Source organism: Phaethon aethereus (assembly GCF_964289735.1).
Source record: "Phaethon aethereus genome assembly, chromosome: 1".
In the NCBI taxonomy this organism is placed as follows: Eukaryota; Metazoa; Chordata; class Aves; order Phaethontiformes; family Phaethontidae; genus Phaethon; species Phaethon aethereus.
Window position 1 is genome coordinate 90,989,271 of NC_138575.1, and position 21,327 is coordinate 91,010,597.

The 21,327-nt window shown below is 48.1% G+C and overlaps 1 protein-coding gene across 1 annotated transcript; it reads left to right on the forward strand.

The window, feature by feature from the left end:
- Nucleotides 1-1,046: 1,046 nt before the first annotated feature.
- Nucleotides 1,047-3,947, forward strand: NHLH2 (nescient helix-loop-helix 2). Its single transcript, XM_082002235.1, has one exon. The coding sequence runs from the start codon at nucleotides 2,210-2,212 to the stop codon at nucleotides 2,648-2,650; it is 441 nt and encodes a 146-aa protein (XP_081858361.1). The 5' UTR covers nucleotides 1,047-2,209; the 3' UTR covers nucleotides 2,651-3,947.
- Nucleotides 3,948-21,327: the final 17,380 nt, after the last annotated feature.

A 21,327-nucleotide genomic window follows, 5' to 3' on the forward strand; every position in this document is an offset into this window, starting at 1 on the left:
ATCTCCCGTCTCCGGAGCGCTGGAGGCCGCGGACGAGGGATGAGAGCTGCCCTTCCCCAGCCGAGCAGGACACTTTTCCGTCCATAATTCATTTGATTTTCATTTTAAAAAATTTTTTTTTCGTTTTTATTTTTCTATGCTCCGCTCCCGGAGGGTCATTTGAACTGTAAAGGAATCGCCGAGGGGGCGAGAGGACCCGGAGGGAGAGGCTGCCCGAACGACTCCGCCGAGGTAAGCAGCCTGAACAATATATCCCTTTTCCAGGTAGCACGGGCATGGGCGTCCCTGGGGGGGGAAGGAAAAAAAGAAGGAAAAAAAAAAAAAAAGAAGCCTCTTTCCGGCTCAGCTCGCCCGAACCCACCTCCTGGATAAACCAGGGGAAGGGGGAAAACGCGACACACACCGCAGAGACACCTTTAGGCAACTTTTCTCCCGGAACCACCTCCCTAATTGCCCGTTTTCGTACAACCGCCCTGCAAATCCTCCCCCTGTTAGTGTGCTTTCGCATAACACCCCCCGCCCCGCTTGGAGCTCAGCCGAAAGGTGATTTTAAACCTTTCCCATTTTATTTTTATTTTTTTCCAAGAGATCGCTGATAATCTGACCTGCACCCTGGCCGGGTTTATTCCCTGCCTTGTGGGCCTCATTAGCGCTCCTTATTAAAAGTAGAAGAGGAAGCGTTTCCGAAGGCCCTTGCCCAGGGAAGCCAGCCCTCCTCTCCCCCTCCCCAAGCCTTTCCCCCTCCGCGCCCCGGGCAGCGCCGAGCCCCGGTGCCCGGCGGAGCCCCGCCACGCGTGCCCCGAGTCTCGCCCCGTGGGGGGAGGCTTGGGAACCCTGCCTGGGAAGCAGTCCTCCTGCCCGTAGTTTCAGGTCTCTATTATTATTATTATTATTATTATTATTATTATTATTACTACTACTACTATAACTACTATTACTACTATTATTAATATTACTATTATTATTTTAAATTTATTGTTCCCTGAGACCCAAGGGGGACTTTGCCTGGAAACTTTACGTGGCAATACTTGGCAATCTGAATTCGGGGGAAGGGAGGATGGCCTGTTCCCTCCTCCCTCGGGCTCGGTCCCCACCTCGCTCGACACCCCAGCCACACACGCACCCCCAGATACATTTGTGTCCCGGGTTATTCACTAGCTGCCTGATATATTGTTTTATTACATGCCGGCATGTCCACGGACGCGCTCGGATTTGTATTGCTGTCTACGTGACAGATGGTGCTCTGTGAGGCCGCAAGAAGATACGATTCAATTTTCTTTTGAAAGGCACGTCCGCATTTATTTATTTATTTACCCACCCCTTTCCTTCCCCCCCCCCCCCCCTTTTCGCGCAGGGAGGGGAGAGGAGGGAAAATTTAAAGGAATGGAAAAGTTCAGCCGCTGCTTTGGGGTTTTGTTTCTTTTTGAATCCCACGCTGCAAAACCGGAGGCTCTCCAAACGTCCCCATTTGATCGCCGGCAAATCGCTCTCCCCGCAATTAGCAGCCGGAAAAAAAAAAAAAAAGGAAAAAAGGGGAAAAAAGGGAAAAAAAAAAAAGGAAAGGAGTAAGAGGAGAGCCCAGCAGATACATGAGATCCCCTAGTTTTGATTGGGGAAATAAATTTCCCCACTGGCCCTGTTATCTTTGGGAAGCCTTGAGCTGTATATTTAAAAGCATCGTGTCTGTAGCCCGCATCCCATAGAGCGGTTGCCGAAAGAGAAACGGTTAAGCAGAGATTGGCAGGGGAGGAAATACGGTCTTAAAATAGGAGGGGAGGAAAAAAAAATCGACCTAATGTTGAGCCACTGGGTATTAGCTTGTTTGCAAAAAAAAAAAAAAAAGAAAAAAAAAATTCTTTTACCGCTTTCCGGGCCTGTTCCTATACCCAAGCAAGCCCCGGGAATAACGGGAGGAAGTCCATTCCGTTGAAGCCGCCGCCAAACGGTAGAAATGGGACGGTAAACGACGGGGCACCACTTAACCCCCCGCTGTTGCTGCCACCGGCGCTCCCCGAAGGAGCGGCCATCCGCCGCCTCGGCCGGAGGGAGCGGGGCTTGCGGCGGCCACGGGCGACGGGGACCGACATCCCCCGCCCCTTGCCCGTGCCCCTGGCCCCCCTACAGCCCCCCTCCCCCGCCCCCCGTGCCGGGGCGTTGACCCGCTCTCTCTGCTTCTCTGTCCTGGGAAGGCTCCTCCGCCCCCTCCAAGATGATGCTAAGCCCGGACCAAGCCGCCGACTCCGACCACCCCTCCTCGGCGCCCTCCGACCCGGAGTCCCTGGGCGGCGCGGACGTCCAGGGCCTCGGCTGCTGCGTCTCGGACCCGGAGCCCGCCGAGGGCGGCGGCGGCGGCGGGGAGGGCCGGGGCAGCGGCGGCGGCGGCGGGGAGGGCCGGGGCGGGGGCCGGCCCGGGCTGCATCCGCCGCCGCTGAGCCGGGAAGAGAAGCGACGGCGACGACGCGCCACGGCGAAGTACCGCTCGGCCCACGCCACGCGCGAGCGGATTCGCGTGGAGGCCTTCAACCTGGCCTTCGCCGAGCTGCGCAAGCTGCTGCCCACCTTGCCCCCCGACAAGAAGCTCTCCAAGATCGAGATCCTGCGCCTCGCCATCTGCTACATCTCCTATCTCAACCACGTCCTGGACGTGTAGCGCCCGGCAGCCCCGGGGGACCCCCCGCCTCCCCGGGGGACCCCCCCGCCTCCCCGGGGGACGCCCCCGCCGCCCCGGGGGACCCCCGCCGCCTCGGGGCACCACCCCCCCGCCCCGGGGCGGGCAGCGGCGGGCAGTCCGCCCCCCCCCCCCCCGCGGGTGTTCCCCCGCACGGTCGCGGCGTGGACGGCGGAGAGCCCGTTTTTCGAAGAGAAATGTAAAACCAGATCGTTTCTTCAGGCTGTCAAGTGCCCCTTTCTATATATATCCAAAAACATCTACTTTGTGACCTTAAACGTGTGACCCATGGGTGCAGTTAAAAATAACTATTTTTTATTTATGGTAGAAGGAGTTGACAATTTATTTTTTTCAAGATTTATTTATTTTTCAGAGTGGTGGCAATTTTACTTTGGATACTTTGTGCCAATTGGTTTCTATAGTCGGGTGTTTACACTTTCTCCTGTGGAATATTATGTTTATTTAACTTCATGAGTGTATGTTGGGATCAATACAGTGTTCCTTTTTTTTAAATTTATTTTTTCCCTCCAATTATATTGCACTTGTGTACGACAAACCTCCCCTTCCTCCCTGTTTATAAGTATATTTTATATATATATCAAGGCGTTTGTTCTCGACCTTTTTTCTTTTTCTTTTTTTTTGTGTGGGATCGACAACCACTAGCACTTAACTAGGAGAGTTTTTTTTAAACTTGTTGTTATTCTGATCTATAGTTATGTCTGAAAAGTACTTTGCAAATCGTTTATAAGGGAAGTAGTTTCTTTGTGGGTGTAGATGTGTGTGTGTGTATACATGCATGTGCGTGGGAGTGAGCGTGGGTGTGTATGTGTGTGCTATATTTTTAGGAAAGGACATTTTTCCTAAAAAAAAAAAAAAAAGAAAGAAAAGTAAATCCAGGACTGCTTTCCTTTGTGACAACCAAAAAAATTCTATAACCTGAAAATGTTTCATGTTCTTTGCTGTGAATCTCTTAAAACAGGAAGCGCATTTTAGGGACGAAAGAGGAAAAGAAAAAACACATCTTCTATCCAAAGATTTTAGTCTTTTTCAGGGTTTTTTTGTGTGTCTCTGTTGCTTTATATAATGCAATATTTTGTAGTGAAAATAGATAAATCTGGTTTCTATCTGATGCGTTTTTCATATCTCTCATGAATGGTGAGCTGTTTTTGCATATAAATAAAAGTATCAAATAAAAGCTGTTTTTTCCTAATTATTTTTCCCTGTTGGTCTTTCTACAAGACAAAGATGCGATGCCCTTATGAATAAGGATTGCAAAGCCTTCTCAAGTCGTGCATGGGAAAGCTTCAACAGGTTACCTAAGGAGAGTTGGGCTGCAGTCCCTCTACCACAGCTCCCCTGCTCCAGCTGCTCACAGCTGGCTGTGCTGCCCAGATGTGTAGGGGGCACAGGACCATTACTTGCACTTTTTCCCGGTCACGACTGGCATCTGGTCGCACATTTCCACGTTCAGGCTGTAAAATCAAATCCCATGCTTGCAAGCACCTGTTTTGCCACATCGCTCTTTGAAACGTCCGACTTTTTGCAACCAAAACATACGAGTTTCGTCCTGCCTGAGTGCACTGGATTTTCTTTCTCTTCTTTACATTCAGTTTTGATCTGTCTTTGGCTAGGTCCAATTCTACCAAAACCAGGTAAAATTCTTGGGCCCTTTCCCTCTTTTTGAAAACCTCAACCGTGCTTCTTTATATAAGGCTTCACTGTTGAAGCACGTCATTTGAAACACGGCACAGATACAGACTCAGTAGCAGACAGGTTATTACCTGAGTGAGGTGAGATCTCTGTGCCATCTCATTTATTTAATCCTTTTCTTGTTCACCGCAAGGGGTTAATTTTACCTTTAATTTGAATATCACTATCGACTCGACTCGGGTGGCTGCTTGGTCTGTTGTTACTTGCTGGAGAGATACCCACCCCCCATTTTTATGGCTGACACTTTGCACAGTGGGTTAATTAAGTGTGGGCTTGACCAGCTGAAAAGCTCCACGCAGAAAGCCTGTCAGCAAGGCTGTTAATTCCAGTTTCTACCAATGCACGCTGCCCACGTCCCCAGGGAGCACACGCAGGTTTGGTAGTTCGATGCACAGTTTTCAAATCCTGCAACTTTCGGGGCTGAAATAACTCCCTCAACTTTGGAGGCGTTTTCCTTTGGGACAGGTTCGTTTCTTAGCTTCTGTCAACACCTGGACACTGGGTCAAGTTTGATGCTAATTGCCTGAGCGATATTATAAAGCCTGCCATCCAGCAAGCCTTCATGCTACCCACATTCGGGAGGACTTAGTTCATGAAAAGATTAACATATTCTTTCCTTCTCAAATGTGGAAGGCATGTTTTAGGGAAGAGAGTGCTCTGCATTACCTTACTGTAAAGTCGGGTGTCTGCAGTCACCAGCGGTTGATTCAAGCACACAGAGCATGGGATAAGGAGGTGTGAACCTGTGTCCCCCCGGCCATGCTCCCCACTCTGTGCAAACACATCAGGTCACAGGTTGAGAGATGCCCAAGCTAGGTCCCTGCAGGGAAGTTTGCTGCCGACCCAGCAGCAGGATATTAGCCCAGGGGGTCGTGGCTCTACCACAGGACCCCGTGCCCTAGTGATGAGCCAGTGAGCGCCCTGTGTTGTCAGCATAGGGGAGCGTAGCATGGAGATGCCTGGGAAGAGCTCAGGTTTGGAAGTAAGAATATTCCCTGGGTCATCCCATTCATACCATCCCCTGGGACATCGGAGAGCCTGCTTGCACTCAGAGAGAGGGCAGGAAGGGCTTTGCTTTTGGTGGTATCCACAGGATCAAGACTCAAGTTTAACCTGCAGAGGGGACAGGGCATTTGACCTGAAGGTGTGTGATTTTTTTCCAAAGCTGGTGGAAGAAATTGCTTCTCCCTGCAGGCCCTATCTCACTTCCATTTGCTCACCACCTTTCTTGTATCCTCTCACCACCATGGCATCAGCCCAACCGCTTCTATTTTTCCTGCTGGCATGAAGAAGGAAATGCATTCTCATCTAGCAGTTGATGACTGTTGGAAACAAAAACGTAGGTTTTGCTCCCCCATCCCACCCCTTTTTTTATTATTGAGAAAGACCTGAGTAGTATGTACAAGCTACAGGACCACTGCAATAAAAAAGCTGCATGGCTAAATGCCCCAAAGTCTGGATTTATGAAGAACAGGTAAACAACTTTAACTCCATCTCATTGCAAGTCTGCATTAGATAGCAATAAAGTCTAATTATATAATCAAAGTTACTTTGACTGCGTCTCTGTTTTCTCAGCGGTATAGGAACAAATGACCTTGAATGACAACATTATAGGAGGAATGGGGTGGAACTGCTCAATGGAAGCTTATACCATGTGTGGCCAATCCAACAGTTGACAGGGAAGAAACACAGAGTTAATGTTTCCTGTTTTTTTAGGGACTAAAATTAAGATTAAAGCTACATTCCTTTCTTTAACATTTAAAGAGGAGCTCATCCCACAAACCGTGAAAGAAAGCATACTTAAAGATGGAGAAGGCAGAGCTCCACCTCTGGACCTTTAGCTGAGGTTAAAAGAGGTCCTTTAAGCCTGACTCAATCCAATACATAAAACATGGCATGGAAACCTCCAATTCACAGAGAGTAAGTACTTCCAACAGATAGAACTAGAATACCCCAGTACAAGGGGTATCCAGCCCACCCTCAGCATATGGTGATAATACCTATTATGACACATTTGCAGACCTATATGAATGTACACAGACATGGGGCGCAATGCGCATTCACATCGGTGTCAGTAGGAGACAGGGCATCTAATGCATTCACCTGAACCCTGGAAACAGATCCTGATACAGTGAACGAGGACAGACAGCAAGCCAAAAGCAACTTCTACAAATAAACATACTGATTTCCATGGGACTGTACAGCTAAGGAGGAAATGTTTCTATCAGTATCACATACTTTCCTAAGAGATTAAAGGATCTAGAGCACAAAATATTCCAAAATATAGACTTGCATTTATGCTGCTATTAGATATGTGTATGCAAAAGGAAGGCTTTCTAGACAGAGACCATCGCTCACCAGCAAAGTGCATGGTATGTGTGCATTTAGGATCACACTACACACTGGTCACAAAGTAGTGCCTTATTGAACCAGGTAGGATATTATAACTGATACGGCAGAGAAATTCTGAGGGTCTTGGATGTGATTTGCTCTCTTTGCTGTACTTCTAGAAAAGAGTGTGTGTGCATAAGAGAGAGAGATTTGGGGGGGGAGCTGAACAGGACGCTGTATATGAAATTCAACAAAGAAATGGATCTTTTCCATTACATAGCCATGAAGAAATGCCAGCAACATTCTATCTATGTATTCACGTATCTATCCATCTAGTCATCCTGTAACCCAATTAACCCAGTCCTTTTAGGGTGAATAAATGTGTTTATAATACCAGCCATTATTTTTCAGTACTCTCAGTTTATTCTCCAGGGTGGGACAGATCAATAACCACAACAGCAACTGACCCAAAAGGAAAAGGCAATCTCCTGGCACTTCTTATTTATTTCTTCAGAGGCGATTTTGTTTTTCCTGCCTCTTCCCCTGGTGACGGATTTTTGCCTTTCCTGCCCAGAATGGCCGTGTTGTTTTATCCTGGGCTCTATTTGCATGTGGGCTTCAGATTCGTCTTTGGCTTCTTGCACGGTTTGGGATGAGACCCTCCCGTCCCCAGAGAGGGGGGCAGGTGTTACTCCAGTCGAGCGAATGGAACCAAATTACAGGACCGTCTGTCGCCTCCTCTGGGAGCCGGCAGAGGGAGGGGAAGAAGGGGAGGGGAGCGGGATGCCGTATGACAGAAAAGAAAGGCAGAACATCATACTGATGCCGATAAGAGCTTGAAAACATGAGTCACTCCAGCCCACAGCCCCACCCAAAACCAGGCAGCAGCCACCTGAAAGAGAAATGTCAGGAGCAGAGACAGACTGGGCTGGAATAACTCAGGCTTAAAATGAAAGAGAGCTCAGACCCCGTCCACTTTCAGACACACAAGCGCAGGCACGAAGTTGGGCCGGCTAATGTCGCTTTCTTCTCAGCTCCCCGCTGCGCGCTTTGATGCCCACTCCTCAGAGCCAGCCCCTCTGCCCACCACCGCTCCCCACCAGCACCTCGCAGCCCAGCTCTGCGAGCAGCCCTCGCCTCCCCTCCCGCCGCCCGTCCCTCCAGCCGCTCCTCCTGGCCTCCCCACAGCCACCCTGCCCTTCGAGGTCCCCAAGAGCTGGACCCAGAGGTCCTGCTCTTCTCCACCACCGCCAGCCCGTGCCCGGCCGCGCAGCCGGTCCTCGCTCCCGCGGGGAGCTGCTTGGTGCTCGGGCTCAGGGGCAGGGTGACGGAGTGGGTCTCTCGCTTCCTCTCTAATCCGTGCAGGCTTTGACCCCATCGGCCTGAGAGAGCAGGGGATGTTACTGAATTTATGCTCTTCTCGCACCTATCCGGCTGCTTCAGGCGTTCTTAGCAATTTAGTACAACACCGCTACCCACCCACCCCTCGCACCCACCTTGTTTTTGGTGCTTTTTCCTCCCAAGGTCTCCTGCACACGCATTCGTGGGCGTGATGGTAGCTCTCGGAGCAGCAGGGCACAGAGTCACTTGGAAAGCAACAGGTGACAGTTGTTCTGCTGTTCCCCACTGAAACGTGAAGATGATCAGAGAAGAGAAAGCTGCTCTGGGGGGAGTTCAGAGGAGACCTGGGAGAAGGGATGAAAAAGGGTGTCATTAGAAGTGCTTAAATCAAAGCAAAAGCAGCGCAGGGTGGAAGAGAGAAAGGCAGAAGAAGCTGGCTCACGTAGCAGGAGGGGCCACGTCAGTCGGAGACTAGGCTCAACGCGCGAGGGTGGTGGGGTATCCAAGTGAACCTGGGGCAGGTGGAGCAATGAGGAAAAAAGCACATGAAAAGGCAGGCAACAAACGTGAGAAAAGACGACAGCAGGAGGTGTGAGGAAGGGGAAGGACATGAGTGGCTGGGTAGAGCTGCTAGTATGGGAGGATGGGGAGAAGATGCCCCGGCAAGCCAAGAGGTAGCAGCTTTGCTTGAGGGGCTAGAAGCGAGTTCGACCCAGAAACAGACAGACACCAGGCAGGGAGGGAACTATAAGGAGTCATTAATTAGACATTCAAGACTACTGAGGAGAGATCACCACAACTTTTATCATGGCCAGAGGGTTGGACTAGCACAGGAACATTTCTTCAAGGACCAAACAACAAGGGGTTTGTCATATAATATCTGTCCTCCAGAGAGGTCCTCTTTCTCCTTACTCAAAACTCTTCTGTGCATGGAAGTGGCAGAAAGATTTGCAAACCCCAGGGCTAGAGCTCAGCACGAGCTCACAGACAAGATAATCACAAAGAAAGGAAGGAAAGAAAAAGCAGAGCAGAGCAGGACAGAGCAGAATTCGGACGTATGCAGACACAACATTCAAAGACGACTCTTTCCCACATCTCAGACTCAATATTCCCAACATCAAGGGTCTTCTGTCCATTTAAGCAATTTCAATATTTAAGACAGTCTTCAAGACTTTCCCAGAAATGACCCCTATAGGAATGAGCCACAAACCCATATTGGACTTTTGTTATTCCAGATAATAAAGACAAGGACTGACCATGAAAAACTGCAGAAAAACTGTGCAAGACTGATAAAATAGCCCAAGAAATTCAATTTAAATAAAGTGATAAGCTGATGCAAGCAGGGAAGATCATTTCTAACTTCACATATAACTGATAGGTCCTGAGCCAACCATAGAAGCAAGATCCTGTAGTTATGATATATTGTTTCAAGATAACATCAGCTTGGCATGGAAAAATAAAATTAAATATTAGATATTATTATCATTGTAGAGAGAACAGAACAGGTAGAAAACAAGACTGGGAGCATCATTATGCCATTGTATTAAACAAAAGTAAGTCTATGTCCTGAATACCCGGTGCAGCTGTGGTCCTCCAGTCTTTTGGTAAGAATAGAGTAGAAGTCCAAAAGCATCTGAGAACGGCAGCAAGGATAGTCCAAAGCATGGAGTAGTTTCCGTACAAAAAATTACTAAGTGAAAAGGACTGAGTCAGTGGTGATTTTACAGAAAGCCGTCGTATCCCAGTTAAGAACGGGATGGTGGAAAGGGATCAGTTGTTCCCTGTCTCTTCCAATATAATTTGATAGCAGGAGGCATCAAAGGAAGCTGTCGGGTGCCAGGTTCAAAACAAACAAAAGGAGGTGTCTCGTCACGCCATGTGCAGTAAAGCCGCGGAGCTCCTTCCTCGGGATGTTGTGAAAGCAAAAATGTTACAGAAGTTCAAGGACAGAAGCTCATGGAAGAGAAATGTGCTGAGGATTTTTAAACATGTAGAAGTTGCTTCCAACTCAGGCTCTCCTCAAGCCATAAATGGCTGAAGACCAGCAGACTTCTAGCAAGGAAGTATCATATATATGTCCAGTACCGTGATATTCCCCAGATATCTGTGTTTGGCCCCCATTTGAACTGGGATGCTGGGCTAGATGGATGTTCAGTCTGGCTCAGTGCAACTGCACGTATGTATATCTTCATGATCTGAAGGAAACGGATCTTCGACAGGTGCCAACTTCTTTCAAGCCTCAGTCTCTTTGGACCCAAACATAAAAGCTCTCTGTACGGTGGGTCCCCAGCAGGCCGATGAGACAAGATAAATACCATCTTTTAGATCGGGAGGAAGGAGGACTGTCCTGAAAGCCAAAGGATTAGAGTTTGATGTCAGACACATAAAGGCAAACCTGCAGCAGTTCCACTGATCTCAGTGGAGTTACTTATGATTGACACCAGAGTAACAATCCTAGGAAGGATCCTAAAGATAATCATGGTACAGTAGGATGCTCAAATGCAGGATGTGGTCCTGCCTTGAATTTGGTCCCAATCTTCTTGTCCTGACATTTTTTTCAGTCTTTAGTTGGACAGGACTACCTTCTGAACAGGTAGGTCCTCTTAGTCAAGGTCACAAGTTTTTACATTGCTTGAATTGCTCTAAGCAAACCTAAGCTCAGGAGGCCTTAAATAAAATTAATTTAGCAAAGTGTTTAAAAGAAGAAAGGATCAATGAGAGACTTCAGAGTTTAGATTCAGTTATCCTAGCCATCAGAACCTACCAAAATATGACATACTTTAGATTCAAGTTGCAGAAAGGAGAAAGAAACAAGGAAGAGGAAAAGGAAGGGGAGGTTAAAATGGTGACATAAAGAGGATGAGTGAGAATAGGAGTGTACATGAACTATGGGGGGAATGGTCAATCATATTCTAAGCTCATCCTATTGGGGCTTCTTAGGTATTCAAAGGTGTCTCAGACAGACAAGCAGTTGTGGGGTGACACCATACGTAGTTATTCAGACAACCCCAGTATAAACAGACCAGCCTAAATTTTGTGGCCAGAAGCCATCTCCAGTACAAACCAGATCTTTGCTGCTCAGCTAGGTGTGGAATCTCCAAAAGTGCTTTGGGGATGCTCATCTCTGATTTCTTGATGGGGAAACAGAACATAAAAAGGATCCAGAGATTCAGAAATTATCTTTAAAGGCAAAAATCTCTTTCCTATACATAGCCATATGACTTCTCAAAGTCTACACCCTCTAGTTCAGCCTATATCAGAGAAAGCATGGCTTTCAAAGGAAGTATCTTAAAAAAACTGCAGAGCAGCCCCCCTGGATCCCCCAGTCTGGGGCTCCCCACACAAATATCATCAATGCCAAAGGATTTCCTGAGAAGAACTACCAGATTTCTTGACCCAGGAAGTAGCTTCAGAAAATGTACAAAGTAAATCAGTGCAAGACTTCCCTACTCCATTCACCCTGTAACAGTATCCAGGATTTGAACCTTACTCTGTAAAAGTGAATTTACCTCACTTGACCTTTTCTTGAATCACTCTTAAAGCAGCTCTCAATGGTGGAGTTTCAGTGCATGCCTGACCTACAGACACTCATAATACCTCCTCTGTATTATTTCAAGACATCCAGGACTCTTGCTACCAAACAACTTGCTTCTCAGTAGCATTCAAAAAGGTGTCAAAGTACAACATGACACAGGATTCAGAGTACAGATTTACAAGCTCCCAGAGCTCATAGCGTTATGAGGGGCCAAGGCCAGGGTCAAGTCCTGTCGGTCACAGAGGGACTGTACAGGGACAGCACAAGGTTGTATTGTAGCCAAAGGGTAGAACTCCCTTGTAACCTTTTTAACCATGCAGATGGTGTCAGTAGTCTCTTAAATATTTCCATCAGAAATAGAGGTTCAGGTGAGAACCAGCACAGTATGAGCTATTGAGCCAGACCCTAGTGGGATGAATATTTTGAAGTCTCAGAACCTGGAACCCAAGGGGCATTTGTCAGCAGGCTCAGAAGACGGCCCAAGGACTAAATGCCCGGTGAAGCTTGCATATGGCCTAAAACACAATCTCTCTAGGGTGGGGGTAAGCCATGCTGGTGGGATGGCACAGAGAAAAGTGTGTTGCTTGCTAGCATAAACAAGCCATAATAGCATTCATTGCCTTTCTATTCAGACAAACTGCATTTAATTACCCTGCGTCCAAGTTGCAGTAATCTGGATGCAGATAGATCTGAAGTAAATTGAAAGGAAATGGATTTTACGTGATGATATAGAAAGGAAAAGCACATTAAGATAAAGATGATTAGGTGGATTGGAAGAACCTTGTAAAAGATAATTGCATTCAAAACAATAGCATCTTCAGCAGGGGAATTTCTGTCAAGTGAAAGTTATACCACCGTCACACTCAGAGAAGTGTCCACTTTGCATGGTGGCTCCTTGAGTTTCTCTAAGAGTTGCAGCTTCTGGCTTGACTAACACCAGCAAAGCCATTTCTCTGAATCTCTGAATCTCACAGCCAGTCTGGTATTTCTCCGAGTCTCACATCCTCCTGGGAGACAACATATGCTTCCCTTTTCCACCCTTTACGTGTTTAGACTGCAAATGCTCTGTCAGCAGTATAAAGACCTGACCCACCCAGAGGGGGAGTTCGCAGCCTGCTCAGTCCCACCTTGTCTCTGAAGCTGACCAGTCCCACCTAGCTCCATCCCACCATGGGAGGTATATAAACCCATGGCTAACACAGGTGCTTGCTCAGTCCCATGAGGTGACTGAGCTACTCTGGTATGGGCCTCTGGAGAAACAAGAACTGGCTCTTACTGTTTGAGAGTAGGCACATGGGGATCTAATCATTGTTTGTAGCAGTGACATCTGAAACGGAGAAAGGGAGCGAGCAGGACTGTTTGCCCATCAGTAGTCAGCCAGCTTGTTAAGGCATTATTAGATCCATCCACCAAAGTAGGAGCCAGCTTTCAAGCAGTTCAACATCCCAAGCTGTTTGGATCCAGAGCTGTGGGTTAGCCTCTGCTTTATTGCTGGCCACTGTGTTATAAGAGCAGAAACTCTCTCTAATTACTGAGGGCAAGTAAAAGGTTGCACCCTTCAGCAAGTGCACCCTCAGAAGCAAGGAGGTCACCATCATCCACTCCTGAAGCGGATAGTACAGTATGACATGAGTCTCCACATGTGCTACACCACAGCTGTTCTTGCCTGCTTGTCCCAAAAGCCAGTTACTGACACAGTTCACCATACAACAGGATCCCTGCTTGAAACCCCTGCAGCACAGAACTTTGAATAAATACCTACAAAAAGTAGAAACATCCAGTTAGTCTCTGGATTAGCTGGTCCAACAATGCTGAGCCTACTATGTCTTAATATCCCCTTGGAGAGAGCAACAGCACGGGGCAAGCAGCAGTAAGTCTGTTTCTTATGGTCATGTTAACGTCAACTGTCTCATCACGGTTCTGCTGTCTTTATCTGAGGCCCTTCCAAAAAAGATGACTGCCTCACTCCAGCTTCATTTTTACTGGTGTTGTGAGAAGGTGCTCCTTATTTCTTCACTGTATGCATCTAGCTGACAAGCCTACTTGGGAACAGTCGTCCATAGGGGTAGGGACAATCCCACCATTTGCAACTTTGCCTCTTATTGTAAGGATGCATAATAGGCACTCCTGGATGCCTGAATCACATATTATTTGTTTTATCTTGTCTTTTTGTATGTTAGAATCCCCAGGGACTCTGATTCCCAGAGTTTTTGTCAAAGTTTTTCTTGTTCTTCAGTTTCCTACTGACCATGTGACAACCCACACTGTTGTGGTACCACTCTGAACTGTAACGGTGCTGAGCATACGTCCGAATCTGGGTCTGTGTCTCTCTTCAGTAAGTGCTTTAGTAGCCAGACCAATAGATTGGGGAGCACAGATATTTTGGTATCAGGTATATTGCATACAGGAAGAATTGCTTCCATGTGTATGGAATCCTCTTGATTGCTGACAACTAGCTGTTTTTGGAATGGGTCCTTTATACCTTTTCAGAGTCAGTAGTATTTACGGGATGAGTTTTTGCTTCGGGAAGAGTGTTGTTCACTTCAGCCTCCATAAACCTTAGGCACGGGTGGTGCCCAGCACCTCTGATTTCTCATTTTGGGCATTGCGTGTTTTTTTGCCTGCGTTCTTTTTGCGATAACAGGAAGACCAACCGCACATTCAATGTGCTGTAACCTTGTTGCCATCCTCCTGTTTATCAGAACCCATATCTGCTGAGGAGATATCTGTGCTGGGGCCCTGTTGAAGTCCAGGCCTGACATGAACTTCGCTGGGTAAAGAACGGGCTGGACGGCCGAGCCCAGAGAGTCGTGGTGAATGGCGTTAAATCCGGCTGGTGGCCGGTCACAAGCAGTGTTCCCCAGGGCTCGGTTCTGGGGCCAGTCTTGTTCAATATCTTTATTGATGATCTGGATGAGGGGATCGAGTGCTCCCTCAGTAAGTTTGCAGATGACACCAAGTTGGGTGGGAGTGTTGATCTGCTGGAGGGTAGGAGGGCTCTGCAGAGGGATCTGGATAGGCTGGATCGATGGGCTGAGGTCAACTGTGTGAGGCTTAATAAGGCACTTCGGCCACAACAACCCCATGCAACGCTACAGGCTTGGGGAGGAGTGGCTGGAGAGCTGCCTGGCGGAAAGGGACCTGGGGGTGCTGGTTGACAGCCGGCTGAACATGAGCCGGCAGTGTGCCCGGGTGGCCAAGAAGGCCAATAGCATCCTGGCCTGTATCAGAAATAGTGTGGCCAGCAGGAGTAGGGAAGTGATTGTGCCCCTGTACTCAGCACTGGTGAGGCTGCACCTTGAATACTGTGTTCAGTTTTGGGCCCCTCACGACAAGAAGGACATTGAGGTGCTTGAGCATGTCCAAAGAAGGGCAACAAAGCTGGTGAGGGGTCTGGAGCACAAGTCTTATGAGGAGCGGCTGAGGGAACTGGGGTTGTTCAGTCTGGAGAAGAGGAGGCTGAGGGGAGACCTTATCGCTCTACAACTACCTGAAAGGAGGTTGTGGCAACGTGGGTGTTGGTCTCTTCTCCCAAGTAACTAGCAATAGGATGAGAGGAAATGGCCTCAAGTTGCGCCAGGGGAGGTTTAGATTGGATAGTAGGAAAAATTTCTTCACTGAGAGAGTGGTTAAGCATTGGAACAGGCTGCCCAGGGAGATGATGGAGTCACCATCTCTGGAAGTGCTCAAAAAACGTGTGGATGTGGTGCTTCTGGACATGATTTAGGGCACATGGTGATGCTGGATTAATGGTTGGACTTGATGATCTTGAAGGTCCTTTCCAACCTTTGTGATTCTGTGATTCTGTGAAACAGCATCTTCCTCAATGTCTACAAGTTTGACTACTGTCAGTCATATCCTTGATGCTCAATACAGACCAGACACTGAACCCTTGCTCTGTTTTTTCTCCTTATGGTTTCACAGAGACCTGTATTTCTGTTCATATTTCATGCGTCGTAATCTTATTATTTCACTCATGGTAACCCTACTATTTCTATTACTTATCTCTAGATATTTGACAAGCTTCATCAGCTTCCTTGCCTTCTGATGCCAGCATGAAACACCTTCGGCTCTTGTCTTTGATTTTTTCAGTTCCTGAATACTTTTGATGTATCCATTTGAACATATTTTTCTTGCCTACCTGGCTGTGTTAACTTCTCTTTCAGGCACATCATTTCCATCATAAGAAATATATAGTTTTGCGTGTTTAGCTGGAAACTTCAGCTTTTTCCAAAGTTGCTTGAAGCCATCAGTCATGCTATTCATCTGTACTTTCCCGTATCCAAATATCACCTCTGAAGACCTAAGTATCTTTATACCACCAGCCTTGCTGCTATTTTCCTGGGAGGGGGCTAAGATGTGAAACACAGCCTGAATGACCGTCAAAGGAAGGGATGTTTCCCAGAAAGAGTGTTGAACATGTGCCAACAAGCACTCTGTTTTTCTAAAGCCTTGTGCTGGAAACCTGCTGATACATCACATTCAGGTAATACATTTGGGGATCACAAAAAATGTCTCTGATGGCCTGCAGTGAAATATATTCCCTTTTGTTTATTGTGTCACATCAGGAACTAAAGGAAGAACTTTATCTATTTATTTCACCTATGACAGCAAATATCTACTTAATTGACTTTTCTCCTTGCTCAGTGATTCCTGATGCTGTAAGTCTACCCAGCTACACTTTTGGCCATTGGTGAAATGCAAAAGAAACTTTCCTTTCCTGTGTGTGCGTTTCAGCTGTATTTCCACGATCTGCACTTCAAGCTCTGTCTTGTGGCACCCGGCACCACAGCAGCCCCACATGGGTTAAGCACATTGCAAGGAAAACACAGCGCAGGGCTGCACGCTCCTTGCTCCGTGGGGATGGGTCACGCACAGCGGTCATGCCTGCCAAGGATGGACAGACAGTTTGGCTTTTAAGCTCTGACAAAACTCTACTGGGCACCTGCAAGTGAGATTTACTCTGGTTTTCTTTGGAGGCTCACGATCTGGCCAAACTGGGACAGCTTTTCAGGATACGACAGAAGTCATATCCCCCACAGTGGAGGCCCTTTCAATTTTCTATTCTCTGCTCCACAGAAGCTTTAGATCTTCTCAAAGAAAGGCACTGCAAGTCAATGTTAAACTACAAATTCATCTGTTCCTTTTTCTCTAGCCTCATTCCAAGAAACTGCTTTTGAACTGCTTCTGATTAAACTCAGATCCCCCCATCCAAACCACCAGAGACATCCACCACGGCGGATCTCACCCTCAAGGGTTACATTTGGCTAGGTTGTAAGACACTGGGAACAGATTCTTATAATGCAACCAGCCTGGTAGAAAGCTTTGTCACAAACTGCGTTTTCTTGTTTTCTACAAATAGCTGTTGCAGAAAGCGAACAGAGGAGCTGAAAGCAACAACCGATTGATCTGTACACATCTGCAATGCTAAGGGCCCTATTTCTGCCACATTCGTTTTTCTGTCTTTTCAGTAAACCAGCTACGACCGTGATCCCTTCTCCTTTCAACCTCTGCATACACCCACCAGCGCATTAATCCCTAGAAATCACCTCTTGCGGTTGCTTGATGGATGAATTCAGCAGAGGCACGTCCCGCTAATATATCAATAGCGCACCGTTAGGCCAGGCTCAAGGGGTCCGCTTTCAAATGATAGACAAGAGAGCGGCCATAGCGTGCACTCTACACGTGAGATGGATCCCCTGTGAGAAGAGGTGTAGAGAGGAGAGGGGATGTGCCGCTCATGCAAATTTTCTAGATTAGATTAGCCCCTGGCATTGACGCACAGAAGCAGGTTGCTCCCGATTGCTAGGATTCAAAAGGAAAGGGACACAAAGGAGCAGTGCTGGCTGGTCCTGCGATCCCCACACCTCATTTAATCCCATCCTGGAGAAGAATAACTGATGGCCGCTGGAACCAAACAACTCCTTTCTGAAAGGAGCCTGTACCTGCCTGGCTGGGACTGGGAGATGCCAACCAAGGGAGGATTTCATCCATGAGGAAGCAGCTCCACCTGTGTGACTGAAACGAGATGCGAGACACTTGGAAAGATTTCTAAAGCTTACATGAGCATAAGCACTGCATGTACTCATTGCTTTTTAAACATATTTATTTGCATTTCTATTGGTGTGAACAGTCCCACTTCAGCTTGTTCACTGTTTTTGATCTGTTTCAGTATTTCTGGCTCCCTCTCTTTGAGCCAGTGGGAGTCAGGCACCCTGCAGTTAGGTACCTGCATGCATGTCGATAAGCTTGCTGGATTGGTAGGGGACGATGGGCAGATTCGGTGGGATCTGTTGTGTGCCACTTCTGAAAAGGAGGCAGAGCCACTAACACGGCACTAGAAATCCCACTTGAAATGCCTGTTCCTGAAAATCTTGGCCAGGGTCAGATCTCGTGTTTTGCAAAACTCTCTCTCCTCCTCCCCAAGACTGATTCTGTCACTTTGGTGTGTTTATTGCAACCTGGGTGCAATCGGTTCTCCTGGTGAATATCCCTTTAACAGTCCTACACTGATCACTCATGTGCTACCTGCTCAATGGAAAAGAATCAGTGAATCCCATTTCTTTACTCGCCAAAGATTCCCCTGCCTCCCTTTCCATCGTTACATTTCTGGAAGCTCTTTTTCCTCCTTTTTATTTTAGTCCCGGGTGTCCCCTGAGCTTCATGATTGCATTTAAAACAGACACAACGACATTATGAAGCATTAAACTAATGGCATTTGGGACCATTTTTCTCCCGTAAACCATTACAACGTCCCTGGAATGGCTGGTAAAGGGTTGAGCACCAGCACTGCCATCCAGGGCTGCATCCCTCTCTGCCGCTCGGTACCCGCTTTGGGATTCGAGGTGCCATCTCTTGTGCTGCTCTCGCTGTAACAGTCCCCGAGAAAGCTGTTTTGATCTTCAGATGAGTTGTTTGGCATGACCATAATGACAAATATGTGAATGGGGGGTTAACCATGAATTGCAAAGTACCCATCAAATCCCCAAGGTGGAGAGGAATATATCTTCCTTCACACCCTTTTGATGTATAGTTAATTACATGAATCTGGAACTGTTACCATGTGCAAACACAGTGAAAATTGACTTTCTAAGCCATCCCTGGCCCCACTGCATATGTCGCTCGCTCTAGCCCAATACCGTGCTCTGTCTGTCCACACACAAATACAAAATCAGTGCTGTCTTAGACTCTTTTTTGACAATCCAGCTTTATAAAACGTTAGAGGGATAGAACAGAATGTAGCATCCTTCAGGCCTGATGCATCTTTTTTAAAAGAAGAAAACCTTATTTTATATTGGTTGTTCTTTCTCTTGCCTGAATAAAAGCTTTAGCACAGCTTGAAAGGGTTGCATGTGCTGAAATGTAGCCCAAGGATATGTGTTATTATCCATCCCCTCTTGACCAGCAGGGTCTCGGCTCTCTCTCCCTTTCAGCCTTTTGTTTGAACAGATGGGATTGGGGAACGAAGGGAAAGAAAGGCAGTCTGTTCTCATTAACTCTCCCAGTACACAAACACAAACCTGAGCACAGGGGACCTACAGAACAGGACTGCTTCCACTCCATACACATCCACTGAGACCATATGTACCCGCACACAAAGGCAGACAGAAGACCCACATCGAGCCAGCTACTAGGCATTTACCAAGGATGACTCCTCACCAACTAATTAAAAATATTTCTTTTTTTCCAAAGCCCTCATAGGTCATTTCCTTTTTATTCAGCTGCTCAATTTAAAAAATAACCTTCAACCGATGTGGTGTTGAGGCTGTTTTAAAAGTTTGTCATCAAATCAAGCTAAAACCTGAGCTGGAGCATTTGTTGTATCTTGGTCTGCTGTGAGCTATGTAAAGAGGTTTCAGGCTGAACTTGCCAAACCAGGGTCTAGGTTCATCCAGCCCAGCCTCCTGGGCAAGGGTCAAGGCTGCTGCTTCTGGAAAAGGTGCTCAAAAACCTGCTGTCAGCCATGATGGATTACCTGTCCTTCGAGAACATCTCACAAACTCTATGGCCAGGGTAGGCTGTAACATTTCAAAGCTGACTTCTGTTTCCATCATAGCTCTTGCATATTTTTCCGTATTTACTGCTAGAGCTCTTGGAAGCACCATTTAAACAAATATTGGATGTTTTTTTTGAATTGTGCATGGTCATTGGCCTCAGTGATCTCCTGTGGCAGTGAATGCCTGCATGGGCAGCATGTGGGGAAACATCTTCCCAGCAAAGCTCGACTCCTCAGTTTGGAAAAGAACAAGTAGCTCCAAGCTCTGCAGCCCGGTGGCTCACCACCCCGCAGCAGCTGTGCGGGGGTGACCGCCCGCAGCCTGTGGCAAACCCAAAGCCACTTCGAACTAGCTTGGCTTGCGAAGATGGGGAGGCGAGGCAGGTTCCTCAGCACCCCACCGCTCACCACGCATGCATCACAGATGTGGGGCTCACACAGACGGCTACCGTGGCACGGCTGACACATGGCAACTCACTAAGCCACTGTACCGCAGCTGCACACCGGGCTCAGGCAACATTCAGAGCCACGGCAGAGTGGTTCTCTGCCCGAGCACAGCAAGGTCCTCCAGATACAGACCTTCTCCTGCTTCCCTTCCGGGGTGGCGACCCTCACCGCAGCGCTGAACGGGTTTTTGCACAGCTCGGGTCTTGCCGCCTCCTCCTTCCTCTCCAGGTCAGTGCTGGCTCCGTTTGTGCTCGCCTGCCCTCCCCAGCTCTTAACGGGGTCAGGCCTGAAGGGAAGACCTTCCCGATGCCCGCAGCTGCCTAACGAGAATCCCCCAGATCAGAAGCACGACGGGCCCTTGGCGGCTCTGAAACAAGCACCGGCGAAAACGAGTCGAGTCAGGAACCAGTTCCCCAAATAGGCTCCTTGGATATAGCCCCCAACCGATCTTCGTATTTGATCATATTTCCCCAGGAGCCTTGCTATACCCTAACGAATATCATGTCGTTATTTAGCTGTCGGGTAACGAGGTGAATGAAACTCGAGAGTGTCTCTCCTCCAGCCGCGGTAGGTTGCTGTGAGCTGGAGACGTGGAAGGCTCTTTCCTCAAGTGTATAAGGAAACACCCGTGTATTATGTCCAGCATCAGGTAGATCTATATTTCATTACAGCCCCAGGCATTTGACATACAGTCTCAAGAAAAGAGAGCTGTCATTTTTTACCCAGGTATTGTGAGCGTAGGGAACACAGACCAGAAAATGAAGTGGTTCTCCCCGCAGGGCTGTTTGCAGAAAGATCACAGGGGGGCCAAGGTGGAGAAGCGTTAGTACCTCTGCTCGCAAGCCCTCACATGCGCTCTGGGCATGCAGGGGCAGGTTTCCGCAGCCGCACGCCTCCTTTGAACATCATCGCACCGACACGGACACTTCAGGTTATTGCCAGCAGACGAGCAGCTGACAAGGCACCCTCTCACCGACTTTTTTGCCATGCACGGTTGCCCAGTTTCCACAATTAAGAGCAGCAGGGGCAGAGCCCAAACGCAGCCCCCCTGCTGCCCAACTTCCACCGAGCGAGCTAAAGGCTCGCAGGCGGTTCTGCGGGCGGCGGGTCCAGGTTGCACGTGGGCTATACCACATGTCCTGGAGTAGCACAGTCACTTCAGCGCGGTGCAGAGCGCAGCTAACGAGCCCCGATGGGCCCGAACCGGCGGCACGCGGGCGCAGCACAGCCCTCCCGGGATCGCTGTTGGTGAAGGCAGCGCAAGTCGCGCGGCGAGAGGAGCCGCGGCCGGGACCCCTC